Raw genomic sequence first — 18,369 nt, forward strand, 5'->3', positions numbered from 1 at the left:
TTATCCAAACTATATAAAAGTGCATCTCAATACATTATAATATCATCAAAAAGTTAATTTATTTCAGTAATACAATACAAAAAGGGAAACGCATATATTATAGAGTCATTACAGAGTGATCTACCTCAAGTGTTTGTTTCTGTTAATGTTGATGATTATGGCTTACAGATAATGAAAACCCAAAAGTCATTATCTCAGAAAATTAGAATATTATATAATACCAACTGAAAAAATGTTGGTCGACTGAAAAGTATGTACAGTAAATGTACTCAGTACTTGGTCGGGGCTCCTTCAGCATGAATTACTGCATCAATGCGGCGTGGCATGGAGGCGATCAGCCTGTGGCACTGCTGAGGTGTTATGGAAGCGCAGGTTGCTTTGATAGCAGCCTTCAGCTCGTCTGCATTGTTGGGTCCGGTGTCTCTCATCTTCCTCTAAACAATACCCCATAGTTTCTCTATGGGGTTTAGGTCAGGCGAGTTTGCTGGCCAATCACGCACAGTGATACTGTGGTTATTAAACCAGGTATTGGTACTTTTGGCAGTGTGGACACGGGGAAAGTCCTGCTGGAAAATGAAATTTCCATCTCTAAAACGCAGGGGGAAGCATGAAGTGCTCTAAAATTTCCTGGTAGATGGCTCCGCTGACTTTGGTCTTGATAAAACACAGTCGACCTACACCAGCAGATGACATGGCTCCCCAAACCATCACTTATTGTGGAACCTTCACACTAGACCTCAAGCAGCTTGGATTGTGGCCTCTCCACTCTTCCTCCAGACTCTGGACCTTGATTTCCAAATGAAATGCAAAATTTACTTTCATCTGAAAACAACACCTTGGACCACTGAGCAACAGTCCAATTCTTTTTCTCCTTGGCACAGGTAAGACACTTCTGGCGTTGTCTATTGGTCATGAGTGGCTTGACACAAGGAATGTGACAGTTGTAACCCATGTCCTGGATACGTCTGTGTGTGGTGGCTCTTGAAGCACTGACTCCAGCAGCAATCCACTCCTGCTACGGTTATCCTGTAACTTGTAGGCATCTTTTCCTACCACACTTTTTCCTTCCACTAAACTTTACATTAATATGCTTGGATACAGCACTCTGTGAGCAGCCAGCTTCTTTAAGAATGACCTTTTGTGGCTTACCCTCCTTTTGGAGTGCGTCAATGTCTGCCTTCTGGACATCTGTCAAGTCAGCAGTCTTCCCCATGATTGTGTAGCCTACTGAACCAGACTAAGGGACCATTTAAAATGCTTAGGAAGCCTTTGCAGGTGTTTTGTGGTAATTATTCTAATTTTCTGAGATAATGATTTTGGGTTTTCATTGGCTGTAAGCCATAATCATTAACATTGACAGAAATAAACACTTGAAATAGATCACTCTGTTTGTAATGAATCTATATAATATATGAGCTTTTATTTTGTATTGAATTACTGAAATAAATTACCTTTTTGATGATATTCTAATTTATTGAGATGCACTTATGTGTTCTTATTTTGACATAAGTTTTGAAAACGAATATCTTTTTTAACCCTTTGGTGCACTACGCCATATACCGTATTTACAGAGCGGGTAGGATATACTGTGACAGGTTGTACAGTATATTACAGCTGGCACTGCTGCAGAAGTCAGATAAGGAGATTACTCTGATCCAGTTTTTTAGAAGTCACAGTGGCTGGAGGCTCGATAGAGAAGGGCCTTACTTTTAATATCCATACTGGGAATCACTCAGAATGTCAGTACCTTTTCTTAGACTGCTGTGCTTGCACTAGAATCTCATTAGAATGAGTTACTGGAGCAATGGATGTCAGACTTTCAACTACTGCCCACGATGTAGAATTTCTTTCACTTGCAGAAGAGCTGAACTGTCTTTGTATTGCCAAGGTTCCTTCCTAAAAACACAAAAAGATATAGGAAAGGGTAAGAAAAAATGATAAATGTCCACAAATGTGTATTGTGTTGGAAACCACTTATATGAGAATGAGTTTCTAAAGACAATTTGTGTACAGAAAAATAAAATATATATTTAATTTATATATGTAATAAACAATGTAAAGTCCATCGCAGTGTAAACGTCCATTTTTCATGTACACGCGTGTCTTATCTGTGTTTTTCAAGAGTAGAATATGTACCCATTATAGTCTATGGTTCTGGGTTTTTTAGGACTGCGTATTCACAAAAAAATCAGAGACGTCTGTTTTTCTGTCTGAAAATTAGTCATGCAAGTCTAAGCGTCTGTGAAAAATTACTGACAAATGGACAAATGCTAACTATGTGCTATTATTGTACTGTCTGTTTTTAACAATGCAATGAATAGGAGAAGAATTGCAATTATTTGTTTCACATGAGAAAATCTCCAACGAATAACTGAAGGTAAAAACTGACACACTGAAAAAAATCTGGCCCAAAACATGGATGAAAATCCTAAAGTGTGTGTGTGTGCGTGTGCGTGTGTGTGTGTGTGTGTGTGTATATATATATATATATATATATATATATATATATACACACACAGTACAGACCAAAGGTTTGGACACACCTTCTCATTCAAAGAGTTTCCTTTATTTTCATGGCTCTGAAAATTGTAGATTCACATTGAAGGCATAAAAACTTTGAATTAACACATGTGGAATGAAATACTTAACAAAAAAGTGTGAAACAACTGAAAATATGTCTTATATTCTAGATTCTGCAAAGTAGCCACCTTTTGCTTTGATTACTGCTTTGCACACTCTTAGTATTCTCTTGATGAGCTTCAAGAGGTGGTCACCGGAAATGGTTTTCACTTCACAGGTGTGCCCTGTCAGGTTTAATAAGTGGGATTTCTTGCCTTATAAATGGGGTTGGGACCATCAGTTGTGTTGTGCAGAAGTCTAGTGGATACACAGCTGATAGTCCTACTGAATAAACTGTTAGAATTGGTATTATGGCGAGAAAAATGCAGCTAAGTAAAGAAAAACGAGTGGCCATCATTACTTTAAGAAACTTTGAAAGTGTCCCCAAGTGCAGTGGCAAAAACTATCAAACGCTACAAAGAAACTGGCTCACATGAGGACCACCCCAGGAAAGGAAGACCAAGAGTCACCTCTGCTGTGGAGGATACGTTTATCCGAGTCACCAGCCACAGAAATATCAGGTTAACAGAAGCTCAGATTAGAGACCAGGTCAATGCCACACAGAGTTCTAGCAGCAATTAAGAGGAGACTGTGCAGCAGGCATTCATGGTAAAATAGCTGCTAGGAAACCACTGCTAAGGACAGTGGTTTGCTAGGGCAACAAGCAGAAGAGACTTGTCTGGGTTAAAGAACACAAGGAATGGACATTAGACCAGTGGAAATCTGTGCTTTGGTCTGATGAGTCCAAATTTGAGATCTTTGGATCCAACCACCGTGTCTTTATAGAAAAGGTGAACGGATGGACTCTACATGCCTGGTTCCCACCGTGAAGCAAGGAGGAGGAGGTGTGACGGTGTGGGGGTGCTTTGCTGGTGACACTGTTGGGGATTTATTCAAAATTGAAGATGTGTCCACCAAAACTTTGGTCTGCACTGTTTATATATATATATATATATATATATATATATATATATATATATATATATATATATATACATATATATATATAATACTGGGGTCCCGGGTTCAAATGCCATCAAGGACAATATCTACAATTATTTTGTATTTTCTTCCCATGTGTGCGTGGCTTTCCTCTAGGTATTTCAGCCTCCTTTCACACTCCAAAAACCTACTGATGGGAAACTTGCATTATGTTCCAATGGGGACAGTGATGATGAAATGTAAAATGTCGCCGCAGAATATGATGTCGCTATATAAGTATGACGCCGTGGCAAAACCAGGTTGTCACAGAGACTGCACAAATCCTTCTCGTGCAGGACTCCATCCTCCTTAGCCTACCAACACAACACCACGCACAGGTAATATCGGCCACAAAAACCTAGTCACCCCCTTCCGGGACAATAGGGGCACACCAGTGGGCGGGACCAGGTGGATGTGAACGCCCACCTAGGGGTCCTGAGGTGTCAGGGGAGGGAACATGTAAGAGAGTGAGTTAGAGAGAGTGAAGTCTAGATGGGGAAAGAGAGAGAAGTGGAGTGGTGGTCAGGGGTTGGAGGCCCTGGACTACTGGACTACCTGAGCTGACTAGGTGGTAGACGGCAGAGCAGGGCCACAGGGGACGGAGATCCGGTCCCAGGAGACCTAAATTGGACCAGGGCAGGGTTGTAGCCCGCCGGTGAAGACAGCGGGAATCCGGTCTGGAGGCCGTGCACAGTTGGGGTACCTGGACCCCAGGGCAAGGACTGCTTCAAGCACCTTACCGATTAGCCAGCAGGGGAAAAGGTTCCAGATTTTGTCCCACGAGTAGCCCAGAGAGCGAAACGGAAGCCCAATGAGGGGGATAGGGTGTCTGCCATAACCCACAGAGATCCGACAGGTCAGATTTTGTGGGCAACGGCTCCCGCTGTGCCCAAAATACGGGGAGCAGATTTCTCCCGTTTTATGTGGGTTAAGTCAACACACAAGAAACCACAAGTGCAGGAGGCAGGGCCCCTGCCCTGTCAGCCCGTCTGCGGGACCAAGCACACCCCTCCAGAGGCTCCCGGCATCCAGCCTTCGTTTACCACATGGACTTTGTGTGATTTATTACCACAGTAAGTACACCGGTACCATCCGGTCTAATCCTACAGACTGCTTTCTGCTCCCTCACCATCCTCAGGGCCCCAAAACTACACCTCACCTACCCGTGGAGGGGATTCCACCTTGCTGCCCGGCTCTATCAGCTCTGGGCACCCCCATACCAAGGAAGCGGAGGTATCACCAATCATCACCGCAACCCACGGGTGGCGTCACTGACAAACTCTTCCCCTGTAAATAGCCCCTTTTTATTGTTGTGGGCGACGGGCCGCTGCACGAGCCCTGAATCCAGCTGCCACTCGAGCCCCAGCCATGATCCCGGATCCGAGCGCCACGAGTAGCCTTCCCTGACGTGGTCAGTCACCCCCCTGCCCGCGACATAAGCAAGCATAATAAATATCTATATACAGTGGCATGCCAAAGTTTGGGCACCCCTGGTCAACATTACTGTAATTGTTAACAGTTCAGCTCGTTGAAGATGAAATGAACCATAAAAGGCATAAAAATAAACATGACACATGACATTAACCTTTGTATGTTAGACAAAAAATATATTTTCATCTTTTACATCTCAATAATTAAAAGAAAGAAAATGGGCTGCTGCAAAAGTATGGGCACCCTTGGAGATTTGTGTGCTGAGATAACTTTGGCCAAGGTTTCAGACCTTAATTAGCTTGTTAGGGTTATGGATGTTCACTATCATCTTTAGGAAAGGTCAGGTGATGGAAATTTCCCAGCTTTATAAAAACCCAGCCTCCTCTAACCTTGTGCAAAAAACAGCAATCATGGGTTCTTCTAAGCAGCTGCCTAGCACTCTGAATATGAAAATAGTGGTGGCCCAGAAAGTAATAGAAGTCTAGAAGATGATGAGTTGCCTTTTTTTCCAGTTTGAAATGTAATTAAGATATGTCAGCTAACATGAAAAGTGGAGGTAAGATAATGTCTGGAACAGGAAACAAAATTTCTGTGAGAGCTGCTTATAGAATTGCTAGAGAGGCAAATCAGAATCTTCGCTTGCCTTCAAAAGACCATCAGGAAAATTTAGCAGACTCTGGCACATTGTTCTACTGTCTATAAATTTATAACTTTTAGAGATCATTTCATCTCCAACTTTCTCAACTGTTCAAAATAATAGTACATTTGACAAGGGGTGCCCGAGCTTTTACATATAGGCAAACGTTTGCTTCTATGGTTACAAAGTACAATTATAAGCATTTCATATATTTTAGTTTTCAAGACTTCTGGAGTTCGCCCTAATATGCTAGATATCAGCTTTTGGACCAAATCCTGACTGATGACCGATTCTTGTCTAATCAGTGAGTTTTTGTTTGTCCAACCACTTTTTGAGGATTAACCCCAGGTTCTCAATGGGAGTGATATCAGGGTTTTTCCTGGCCATAGATGTAAATTTCAATGATTTGCTGCCCGAGCCACTCAGTTATCACTTTTGGTATGTGACCTGGTGCTTCTTTGTGCTTGGTAAATCCTTGTTTACCACCAAATTTCTTGTGGATTGTTGGGAGAAGTGGATTTTTTATTCATGGCAGTGTAATTAGGCAAAATTGTAAATGAGCCCACTCCCATGAATGAAAAGTAACCTTCCACATACTGTATATACTTTACTGTTGGCATGACACAGGACTGATGGTAGCCCTCACTTTTTCTTCTCTGGACAATCAAACCTCCTGATATCATAGTCTGAATGGGGCTTTATCAGAGAAAAGAACTTTGTAGGAAGTACATGGCTTGGACTGCAGTGAATAATTTTTCTCTAATAAAGCCACCTTCAGACACTTTGGGATATCTGGAAGCTTGATCATCTGTAAAAGAAAAAGTGAGCACTACTATGAATCCTGTCTTATGCCAGTAAAGCATCCTCAGACCATTTATGTGTGGGGTTGCTTTTCGTCCAACGGAGTAGGCTCATTCATAGTTTTATCATGAATAAAGAATGGGATCCTCCAAAAGCAACTTTTTCCACAGATCGAGGAGTAATTTGGTGATGACCACTGCTTTTTAAAGCATGTTGAATCACTATGTCACATGGCAAAAGTGATAATTAATTGGATTAGTGAAAAAAACATTGACATTTTAGATCCATGGTCAGGAGAATCCACAGATCTCAGGCTATGTACGCACTTAGCGTTTTTTTTTGTTTTTTTTAAACTCGTTTTATTGAAGGTTAAGTAAATCATTACATTAAAGGATAAATCAGCAATTTGTACAGTAAAAATACATGTAAATTGGTTAATAGTCAGTGTAATAAAGCAACAACAATCAAGTCAACGTCTATTATTTTCAGCATGGCCTTAGTACAGTAAACATTTTAAGGGTGTCAGCTCGCGAGTCATATCCGTACTGGGGTAAAAAGCCCATGTTAACCAGGAATGTGCAACCCAGGTTTCAGGGACCTCGTCATATCCCTGATACAGTATTTCATGGATCACATGTTTCTCCTTTCCCCTCACTGGAGCATTATTGATTATTACTGCGATAATACCGACTGTAGGTTATCAGTCAGGGAACTGGGTGATCCTCCGGTCAAGGGCGATCCCAACCATCTACCCCATATTTTGTCGAATTTATGTAAAGAACCTCTCGTCTTATAAACAAATTGTTCTGACGGAATTATAGCATTTACCAATGCAATCCAAGAGGCTCTAGTTGGGGGGTGAGTGCTCATCCAATTTAATATAATGCCCTTCCGGGCCAAAAACAGGACCTTTTTTATTAATAGGTTCTCATCTTGGGACCAGGAGTGTACATCTACCACCCCGAATAAACACAGGATTGGGTTCATAGCAACCGCTTTTTGAAGTATGGTGGAGAGAGTCGTTACAACCTCGCTCCAATAGGAGAGAATGACCCGGCAGTCCCATATCATGTGCCAGAAATCTGCACCGTCTCTCCCGCATCTCGGACAACCCACCACCACCAAATTATTCGCCTTTTTCATCTTTTTCAGTTTCTGGGGAGTGATATAACTCTGGTGTATTATATATAACTGAATCATCCTATTATTAATTGCGGGAGAAACCAACGTGTGGGATTCGACAATGTCGTCCCACACTACATCATCAATTTCAGAGATCCTGGCACTCCACCTCTCCCGGACAGAAAGAGGACTGTTCATGGTTTTGGCCCGAATAAGAGAGGAGTATAGTTTGGAAATAAGACTGTCAGGGCCCTGCGATCTAATAATTCCGATGACTGGAAAGGAAGAGAATCTAACCCCATGACCAGAGAACTGAGCCCGAAAGGCGTGCCTGATCTGGAGGTACTGAAACCCGTGAGATTCCGGCAGATCGAATTCCGTAAGCAGTTGTGCAAAGGAGCGGAGTTCACCATCCCGGACAAGTGATCCCAGGGAGACTATTCCGCGATTCCTCCATTCACGAAACCCCGGCAACCCACAAAAGTGTGGAAGGTCCAGGTTATCCCATAAGGGGGTCTCAGTTGGTATATCATGAAATCCGAATATGGCTTTAGCCTCTTTCCAGATCCTGGCCCCTAGTTTGTGTATCGGGAGGACACGACCCTCAGGGGCCCTCTTGTGATCTGTCAATAGTGGCCATAGGAGATTCACACCTGTGAACTCTGCCAAGAGTCCCTCCGGAGAACCCCTTACCCCAGGAAGTGTCCATTGACCCAAATATTTCAATTGTCCGGCCAGGTAATATATATAAAGATCAGGAAGGGCCATACCCCCCATGTCTTTGGGTCTCTGTAATTTGGCCAATTGGACCCTCGATCTGGATGTGCCCCAGAGAAAGGTGATCATTAAGGATTCCAGGGACCGGAAGAAGGAGCGAGGAATCTGTACAAATACATGCTGGGTAATATAAAGACACTTTGGTTGCACTATCATGTTAAGGAGGTTAATCCTTCCCGCCACTGAGAGCGGGAGTTGGCTCCATCTATTAAATTTCTCCCCGAGGTATGATAACAGGGGGGCAATATTTCTTGCTATCATCTCCGAAGGGCTGCCCGCCCGCACTTAGCGTTTTTACCTGCGTTTCCGCAGCGTTTTAAACTACAGCGTTTTAATACCAAAAGTAATTTTGAATTTCAAGCAAAGTCTATGGGAAATGGGGATTTCTTGTGCGCACAATGCTGTTAAAAACGCAGCGTTTTATATGCAGAAAATTTGGCAAAAACTCAGTGTTTAACCCTTTAGTGACGGAGCTAATTTTCACCTTAATGACCAGACCAAATTTTGCAATTCTGACCAGTGTCACTTCATGAGGTTATAACTCTGGAACGCTTCAACGGATCCCGGTGATTCTGAGATTGTTTTTTCGTCACATATTGGACTTCATGTTAGTACCAAATTTAGGACAATATTTTTTGTGTTTATTTATGAAAAAAATTGAATATTGGCAAAAATTTTGAAAATTTAGCAATTTTCAACTTTTGAATTTTTATACCGTTAAACCAGAGATTTCTGTGACACAAAATAGTTAATAAATAACATTTCCCACATGTCTACTTTACATCAGCACAATTTTGGAAACAAAATTTTTTTTTGTTAGGAAGTTAGAGGGGTTCAAAGTTTATCAGCAATTTCTCATTTTTACATCAAAATTTACAAAACCAGTTTTTTAGGGACCACATCACATTTGAAGTGACTTCAATAGGCCTAGATGACAGAAAATACCCAAAAGTGACACCATTCTAAAAACTGCACCCCCCAAAGTACTCAAAACCACATTCAAGAAGTTTATTAACCCTTCAGGTGCTTCACATGAACAAAAGCAATGTGGAATGAAAAAAAGCAAAAATTAAATTTTACCTAAAAATGTTGCTCTAACCCAAATTTATTCACTTTTAGAAGAAATAACACAACAAAATGGACCTCAAAACTTGTTACCCACTTTCTTATGAGCGCGCTGATACCCCACATGTGGTCAGAAACCTCTGTTTGGACAAATGGGAGGGCTCGGAACAGAAGGAGCAATATTTGAATTTTGGAAAGCAAATTTGGCTGAAATAGATTGCGGGCACCATGTTGCATTTACAGGTCCGCTAAGGTACCTAAACAGAAGAAATCCCTCACAAGTGACACCATTTTGGAAACTAGACCCCTCAAGGCTTCTATCTAGGGGTATAGTGAGCATTTTAGATCCACAGGTACTTCACAGATTTTGTTAACGTTACGTTGTCATATTGAAAATTTTAATAATTTTCTCAAAAATGTTGCTTTAGCATCAATTTTCTCACTTTTTCAAGAGGTAATTCCAAAAATTTGACCTCAAGGTTTGTTAACCACTTTTTTATGAGCGCGGTGATACCTCACATGTGGTCTGAAACCTTTGTTTGGACAAATGGGAGGGCTTGGAACGAAAGGAGCAATATTTGAATTTTAGAAAGGAAATTTGGCTGAAAAAGATTGCGGGCACCATGTCGCATTTGGAGGTCCCCTAAGGTACCTAAACAGCAGAAACCCCGCACAAGTGGCCCCATTTTGGAAACTAGGCCCCTCAAGGAATTTATCTAGATGTTTGGTGAGTACCCTGAACCCTCAGGTGCTTCACAGAATTTTATAACGTTGAGCCATGAAAAAAAAAAAATAAAATTTTACCACAAAATTGTTATTTCAACCAGGTAGCTTTTTTTTTTACAAGAGTAAAAGGAAAAAATTCAGCATAACATTTATTGTGCAATTTCTCCTGAGTTTGGCGATACCTTATATGTGGTGGAAATCAACTGTTTGGGCGCATGGCAGGGCTCGGAAGGGAAGGAGTGCCATTTGACTGCAAAATTGGCTGGAATCAATAGCGGACGCCAGGTTGCATTTGGAGAGCCCCTGAGGTGCCTAAACAGTGGCGGTCCCCCAAAAGTGACTCCATTCTGGAAACAAGACACCTCAAGGCTTTTATCAAGGTGTATAGTGAGCAGTTTGAATCCACGAGTACTTCACAGAATTTGATAAGCTTAGGTTGCCATATTGAAAATTTTCATTTTTTTCACAAAACTGTTGCTTTAGCATCAAATTTCTCACTTTTTCAAGAGACAACAACAAACCGTGGACCCCACAGGTTGTTATCCAATGTCTTATGAGCACAGGGATACCCCACATGTGGCCAAAAACCTCTGTTTGGATAAATGGGAGGGCTTGGAATGGAGGGAGCACCATTTGAATTCTGGAAAAGTTGAAATAAATTGCGCGCACCATGTCACATTAGCAGGGCCCCTTGGGTCCCTATACATCAGAAAACCCCCACAAGTGACCCCATTTTGGAAACTGGATTTTATTCAGGAGTATAGTAAGCATTTTGAATCCACAGGTACTTCACAAAAATGTTGCTGTAGCAACAAATGTCTCACTGTTAGGCTATGTGGCCATGATCCAGCGACACGGCATCTAGTACACAGTGTCAGCCTCCTGCAGAGATGTGAGTGTTGTCCACGGGAGAACGCAGCTGCCCAAGCCCACGATTTGGGTTCAGGCCGCTGTGGAGCTCTATGCTACCTGCAGAGAACACTCTTGTCTCCGCAGCATAAATTGACATGCTGAGGCTCGGGAAGCTGCGCCACAGGTCGGTTTATGCTGCGGAGAAAAGAAGCACATTGGGCATGGGATTTCTAAAAATCCTTCCACTGTGCTTCTACTGCACAACGCAGCATTATGGACACAGGGAAAACACTCTGCGCCCAAAACGCTGCAAACCCTGATTGTGGGCACACAGCGTAAAATGCTACAATGGATGAATGGATAGATGTCAAACAAATATAACGTCCCATTCCCCTGCATATTCTAAGCTGGCGCCCTTTAGTGCCTTTCATGTGGCACTAAAGGGTGCCTAGCCTTGTATTTAGCCCCCCAAAAAATTAATAATTAAAATAAACGACGTGGGGTCCCCCCTATTTTTGATAGCCAGCTAGGGTAAAGCAGACAGCTGTAGCCTGCAAACCACAGCTGACAGCTTCACCTTGGCTGGTGATCAATTTGGAGGGCTCCCCAGGCGTTTTTTAAAAAAAAAAAAAAACGTGGGGTCCCCCCCAAATTAGATCACCAGCCAAGGTGAAGCGGACAGCTGGGGTCTGGTATTCTCAGGGTGGGAAGAGCCATGGTTATTGGACTCTTCCCAGCCTAAAAATAGCAGGCCGCAGCCGCCCCAGAAGTGGCGCATCCATTAGATGCGCCAATCCTGGCGCTTCGCCCCAGCTCATCCCGCGCCCTGGTGCGGTGGCAGACGGGGTAATATATGGGGTTGATACCAGCTGTAATGTCACCTGGCATCAAGCCCTGGGGTTAGTGATGTCACGGCATCTGAACAGATACCCGACATCACTAACCCAGTCAGTAATAGAAAAAAAAAGACAAAAAAAAATTTATTTGAAAAAACACTCCCCGAAACATTCCTCTTTTACCAATTTATTGAAAATAAAGAAATTCCGGTCGCTGTAATCCATTTTGGAGGTCCCTCGGCGACTCTGGATCTTCTAGAATATGGGGGGCACGTTCAGGGAACGTATCCCCCATTTTCTGGAAGAGCAAGCTCTCCATGAGCAGTGTGGGTGCAGTAATCTGAGAATACTGCACTCACACTGCCCCGGTCCAACCTAGGGCAGAGTGACCTGCAGTAACCTCATTCCAGAATATGAGGGGCACGCTCACAGAACGTACCCCCCATTTTCTGGAACAGCAGCCTCTCCATGTGAGGAGTGTGGCTGCAGATCACTGCACTCACCCTCCCCCGGTCCACAGTGGAGCCTGTGCATCAGCGACGTCAGCAGGATCCCTGCTTGCAGGGATCCAGCTGACAGCCGCTGTCTGCGCATGCGCCGCCAGCATTGAAGAAGGAGGCGGCGATCGCGGGCCCGGAGCGGCAGACAGGTAACGTATAACCGGGGGCTTGTGGGTGGGGGGGGGGTGACGGGGGGTGACCTAGTGGGACCTGGGGACACCTTTCTGCCGCATGTGACGTGTCACATGCGGCAGAAAGAGCAGAATGAAGGCGGCCGCGCGCTGTGCGCCGCCATCTTCCACGCTCCGGAGTGGGGAGGGGGGTGGTGGCTCTGGAGAACCGGAGGGGGCTCCGGTGACCAGAGGGCTCCGGTGGACCGGAGGAGGGGTCAGGGGGAGGACATTTCCCTCCGATCTGAAATGTTTGATCATTTCAGATCGGAGGGAAATGACTGCAGAGCCGGCGGCGGCTGCAGTTTTCTGTGCGCTTCGGCGCCATTTTGGATGTCCGGTGGGGGTAGGGGTGGGGGTGGGGGGACTCTCCGGTACCGGGGGCTTTGGGGGCACTAGGGGGTTAGATTTCTTTCTCATCTGACATGTTTGATCATGTCAGATGAAAAAGAAATCAGTTTTACCGGCCATTTCTTTTTTTTTCATGTGTTCGTCGGTATACGGTGTATACCGGCGATCACATTAACGGGGTCCAAAAAAAACACCCCGATTCATAATCTGGGGGGTCTCAGCTACCCCCGGTAGCTGAAACCCCCGAGATTTTCGGTCGCTGGGGGGCGCTACAGGGTTTTTTCGGGCCGCCGCTTTAAAGCGGCGGAACAGAATAAGTACCCTGTTTTGCCGCCGCTTTAAGTCGTACGGCCGTCGTTATGAGGTTAAAGAAACAGCATGTCAATTGTTTTTGCCATTTTGGCAGCGTTTTGCTAACATTGGAGTCAATGAGAAATTTCAAAACGCAAGCAACATCAAAATCCTAGCGATTTACATGCTTTTTTGATGCAGAAAACATGCTTTTTGGACCAAATACTGTAAATGCATCCGTTTTAAACAAAATATTAAGGGCATGATATGTCCCTTTACACACACACATAGTCCGACAATTCATATGAGGGCTTGTTTTTTTGTGGGACGAGTTGTACTTTTAAATGAAACCATAAGTTTTATCATATAGTGTACTGGAAAACGGCAAAAAAATTCCAAGTGCGGAAAAATTGCAAAAAAAGTGGGATTGTACAATAGTTTTTGGGATATTTTATTCACCGTGTTCACTATATGGTAAAACTGATGTGTGGGTATGATGCCTCAGGTCGGTGTGAGTTTGTAGACACCAAACATGTATAGGTTTACTTGTATCTAAGGGGTTAAAAAAAATTCACAAGCTTGTCCAAAAAACGTGGCGCACGTTTTGCACCATTTTCCAAAACCCGTAGCGTTCTCATTTTTCAGGATCTGAGGCTCAGTGATGGCTTATTTTTTGCGTCTCGACCTGACGTTCTTAACGGTACCATTTTTGCGCAGATGCTACATTTTGATCGCCTGTTATTGCATTTTGCGCAAAATTTGCGGCGACCAAAAAACGTAATTTTGGCGTTTGGAATTTTTTTGCCGCTACGCCGTTTACTGATCAGATTCATTGATTTTATATTTTGATAGATCGGGCATTTCTGAACGTGGCGATACCAAATATGTGTGTATTTTTTATTTTTTTAACCCTTTAATTTTCAATGGGGTGAAAGGGGGGTGATTTGAACTTTTAGGTTTTTTTATTTTTTTTGAATTTTTTAAAACTTTTTTTTTACTTTTTTTTTTTATTTTACTAGTCCCCCCTAGGGGGCTATTGCGATCAGCAATCCGATCGCTCTGCACTATCTGCAGATCTCAGCTACAGAGCTGAGAACTGCAGATTTGCTGCTTCACTTTCAATGCCGGCTGTATTCCGGCATTGAGAGGAAGTGACTCATGTTAGCTACAGGCGTCATCACATGACCCTGTTCTACCATGGCAACCGCCGAAAGTCACGTGATCATGTCACGTGACTTCCGGTGGGGGCGGGGTTAGTCACTGTCATGGCGGCGCCCATGTACATATCGCTGCCAAGACTTTGGCAGCGAAATGTAAGGGGTTAATGGCCGCGGGTGGAAGCGATTCCACCCGCGGCTAGCAGGCACACATATCAGCTGTTGATATGCTGATATGTGCGCGTCTCGCCGCCGCCTGCCGGCGGCAGGGGGCGGGGCTTACCGGCACACGATCCATGACGTATCTAGTACGTCATGGGTCGTTAAGGGGTTAATGATATTTATCATTTTTTTCCTTTTTTTTCATAGTATTTGTATGTTTAAACTTTATTTAGCAGTGTATTTGTAGTCAAAACGCATCTGACTTTAAGCAGTGAAAAAGCATGTAAAACGCAGTAAAAACGCGGCTAAAGCGCGGTAAAAACGCAAGCGTATTTATAGCGTTTTTGTGGTCAAAACCAAATTTGACAAAGACAATTTCTGCCAGAGGATGCAGTTAGAACTGAAACTACCTCGATGCAAAGTGCGCACATAGCCTAAATCCCATTGAGAATCTGTCTTCAATCCTAATAAACATGAAGGGACAAATAAAACACAGAAATTGTGATAACCTTAAAGCACTGATTAGGTAAAAAATGTCATCAGTGAGGATGCTTATAATTGTATTTCAGCCTCAATGGAAACATTTCATTAAAAAATCTAAAAACAATGAACCAGCCAACTATGTGAAAACCAAAATATGTGTCAGTGTCAAAACTTTCAGCCTCAATGGAAAAATAAATAAAAATATATATATATATATATATATAAAATCATATACAGTACACAAGGTGCAAAAAATTGCTAGCAATTTGAATTGCTGACCTTCATATCCAGGGAGCTCCAGGATGACAAGAAACAAACTGAAGCCAGCTGGTTGGCAGCGAGGAGGGCATTCTTCTGGCTTACTTGACAGGCTAGCACCACCTGCATATTTTCTGTTCCACATTTATTCAGCAACTTGAAAGGAAAAACAAAGCTAAAGTGAAATAAAGCAGAGCAATCCAGCTATTCTCAGCACAGTATGTTAGTGGAAATACAATTATATCTCATTATTTAGTAAGACATTTCACCTGTAATTATAGACATTGCCAACTTTTAGCAGGATGAGTCTACTGGCAACATCTTACACTGGTTAGTATAAGGGTGTGGACTAATCTACATTAGCAGCCCGATGTCTTAGCTCTTGCCAAAAAATACATTTTCCCAACATCATAGGAGTAGCTGCAACCCTTATGCCGGCGTCACACGGTACGATATATTGCGTGATCGAACGAGCGATTGCATCCGCCCCCATCGTTTGTGCGTCACGGGCAATTAGTTGCCCGTGGTGCACAAAGTCGTTAACTCCTGTCACACGCACTTACCTCCTGGACGAAATCGCTGTGGGCGGCAAACATCCTCTTTCTGAAGGGGGAGGGACGTTCGGCGTCACAGTGACGTCACACAGCGTCTGCCCAATAGAAGCGGAGGGGCGGAGATGAGCGGGACATAAGCATCCCGCCCACTTCCTTCCTTCCGCATTGACGGCGGGACACAGGTAAGCTGTGTTCGTCGTTCCTGGGGTGTCACACGGAGCGATGTATGCTGCCACGGGAACGATGAACAAGCGGAGCACAGAAGGAGGACCGACATTTTGAAAATGAACGACGTGTCAACGAGCAACGATAAGGTGAGTATTTTTTGCTCATTCACAGTCGTTCGGAGGTGTCACACGGTACAATATATCAAACGATGCCGGATGTGCGTCACGAACGACGTGACCCAGACGGCATATCACCCGATATATCGTACCGTGTGATGCCAGCATTAGTAATGGGTATTTTTTCAACAATTCCCACATTTCAGGCTTCAAACATAACGATAACAATGTTAATGTTATGGTGAAGAATCATCAACAAGTGGGACACAATTGTGAAGTTGAACAAAATGTATTGCTTATTTTAAACTTTTCAAAGAAAAATAATTGAAAAGTGGGGCATACAATATTATTCGTCCCCTTTAAGTTAATACTTTGTAGCGCCACCCTTTGCTGCGATTACAGCTGCAAGTCGCTTGGGGTATGTGTCTATCAGTTTTGCACATCGAGAGACTAAAATTCTTGCCCATTCTACCTTTGCAAATAGCTCAAGCTGAGTGAGGTTGGATGGAGAGCGTTTGTGAATAGCCGTTTTCAGCTCTTTCCACAGATTCTCAATTGGATTCAGGTCTGCACTTTGACTTGGTTATTATAACACCTGGATACATTTATTTGTGAACCATTCCATTGTAGATTTTGCTTTATGTTTGGGATCATTGTCTTGTTGGAAGACAAATCTCCGTCCCAGTCTCAGGTCTTTTGCAGACTCCAATAAGTTTTCTTCAAGAATGGTGTTTTGTTTGGCTCCATCCATCTTCCCATCAATTTTAGCCATCTTCCCTGTCCCTGCTGAAGAAAAGCAGGCCCAAACCATGATGCTGCCACCACCATGTATGACAGTGGGGATGGTGTGTTCAGGGTGATGAGCAGTGTTGCTTTTACGCCAAACATATTGTTTGGAATTGTGCCCAAATAGTTTGATTTTGGTTTCATCTGATCAGAGCACCTTCTTCCACATGTTTGGTGTGTCTCCCAGGTGGCTTGTGGCACACTTTAAACATCACTTTTTATGGATATCTTTGAGAAATGGCTTTGGATTTGTGCAGTGTATGACTGATTGTTGTCCTATGGACAGACTCTCCCACCTCAGCTGTAGATCTCTCAGTTCATCCAGAGTGATCATGGGCCTCATGGCTGCATCTGTAGTGCCTCTGAAGTCATCAGGGAGCTACAAAGTACTGCATCCCCACCGGGATGCAGGACCTACCCCCTAGGGCTCCAGAATACCAATGGCTGTAACACACAAACACTCCAGAAAATCCCAGTTTTTCCCAACATTCCCCCAGATAATGGTACAAAGCTAGGGTTGGACTAATGGATGGCCGCCTAGAGGTGGAGCCAGTCCAGTCCACTAGTTGACCAGGTGGGTGGGGCAGACTGTGGACAGTCAGGAAGTCAGTAGTCAGTCTAGCAGGGACAGACGAACTGGACGTGAGCAGACGCACTGACTAGGAGTGAACACTAGGAGGTTAGTTGCCGGTGGAGTACTCCCAGAACTACGCACCAATGGGGTACAGGACCCTAGGTCAGCCAGAAGCTCCAGGCAGGCTGATAACACCTGCACAGCGAGGGGACCATCAAGGACCTCGCTGACCTTGAAGTCAGGGACTCAGTAGCAAAGGGAGAACCGGGGACAGGGTTCACGCTACCATCATACGAACTGAAGTGGAAGACCACCAGACTGTAACCCCCAATTGCTCTACGTCATGGGGACCCATCAACCAGAGACAGGTGCAGGGGAAGAAGGCATCAGATTACTAAACTAGCACTGGGACTCAGGGGACCTGAAGGTGAAACCAGCCGGCCTCGGATGACCAGTTACCACCAGAAAGTGAGTAAAGAACCACTTGCACTGAACCCCTTGTGTGGACTACCTTCTTCCGTCACCCGTCACATCACCTACCCTCTGGGGCCCAGCCCCAGTAGTGAACATTGTGCAGCAGCAGCTGCATCTACATAGCCACAACACCGCAAGTGGCGTCATGTGTGAACACTAGTCTAATCCCCTGTAAATATTCCTTTTTTCAAAAAGGACCCAGGGCATGGGTGCGGGCAACGGCCACCAAAGTGACATTCCCCAGTTGTACACTGCCCAGAACCGAGTACCCCATAACTCTGGGCGACACACATCTCTGATCAGTCTTCTCCTTGTTTGCGATGAAAGTTTGGATGGACGTCCGGGTCTTGGTAGATTTGGAGTGGTATGATACTCCTTCCATTTCAATATGATCTCTTGCACAGTGCTGCTTGGGATGTTTAAAGTTTTGAAAATCTTTTTGTAACCAAATCAGGCTTTAAACTTCTCCACAACAGTA

General features: G+C 43.9%; 1 protein-coding gene across 1 annotated transcript in view; it reads right to left on the reverse strand.

Annotated features, from left to right (window-relative positions):
* The window catches only part of LOC142297230 (uncharacterized), an 87,277-nt gene that overhangs the window by 13,407 nt on the left and 55,501 nt on the right, over window positions 1-18,369 (reverse strand). The window contains exons 10-11 of the mRNA XM_075341488.1: window positions 15,241-15,375; window positions 1,748-1,896 (exon numbers count right to left, since the gene is read on the reverse strand). Of these exons, the coding sequence (XP_075197603.1) occupies window positions 1,748-1,896; window positions 15,241-15,375 (284 nt within the window). The remainder of the gene's footprint in view (window positions 1-1,747; window positions 1,897-15,240; window positions 15,376-18,369) is intronic.

Source organism: Anomaloglossus baeobatrachus, chromosome 3 (assembly GCF_048569485.1).
Source record: "Anomaloglossus baeobatrachus isolate aAnoBae1 chromosome 3, aAnoBae1.hap1, whole genome shotgun sequence".
NCBI classification, from domain to species: domain Eukaryota; kingdom Metazoa; phylum Chordata; class Amphibia; order Anura; family Aromobatidae; genus Anomaloglossus; species Anomaloglossus baeobatrachus.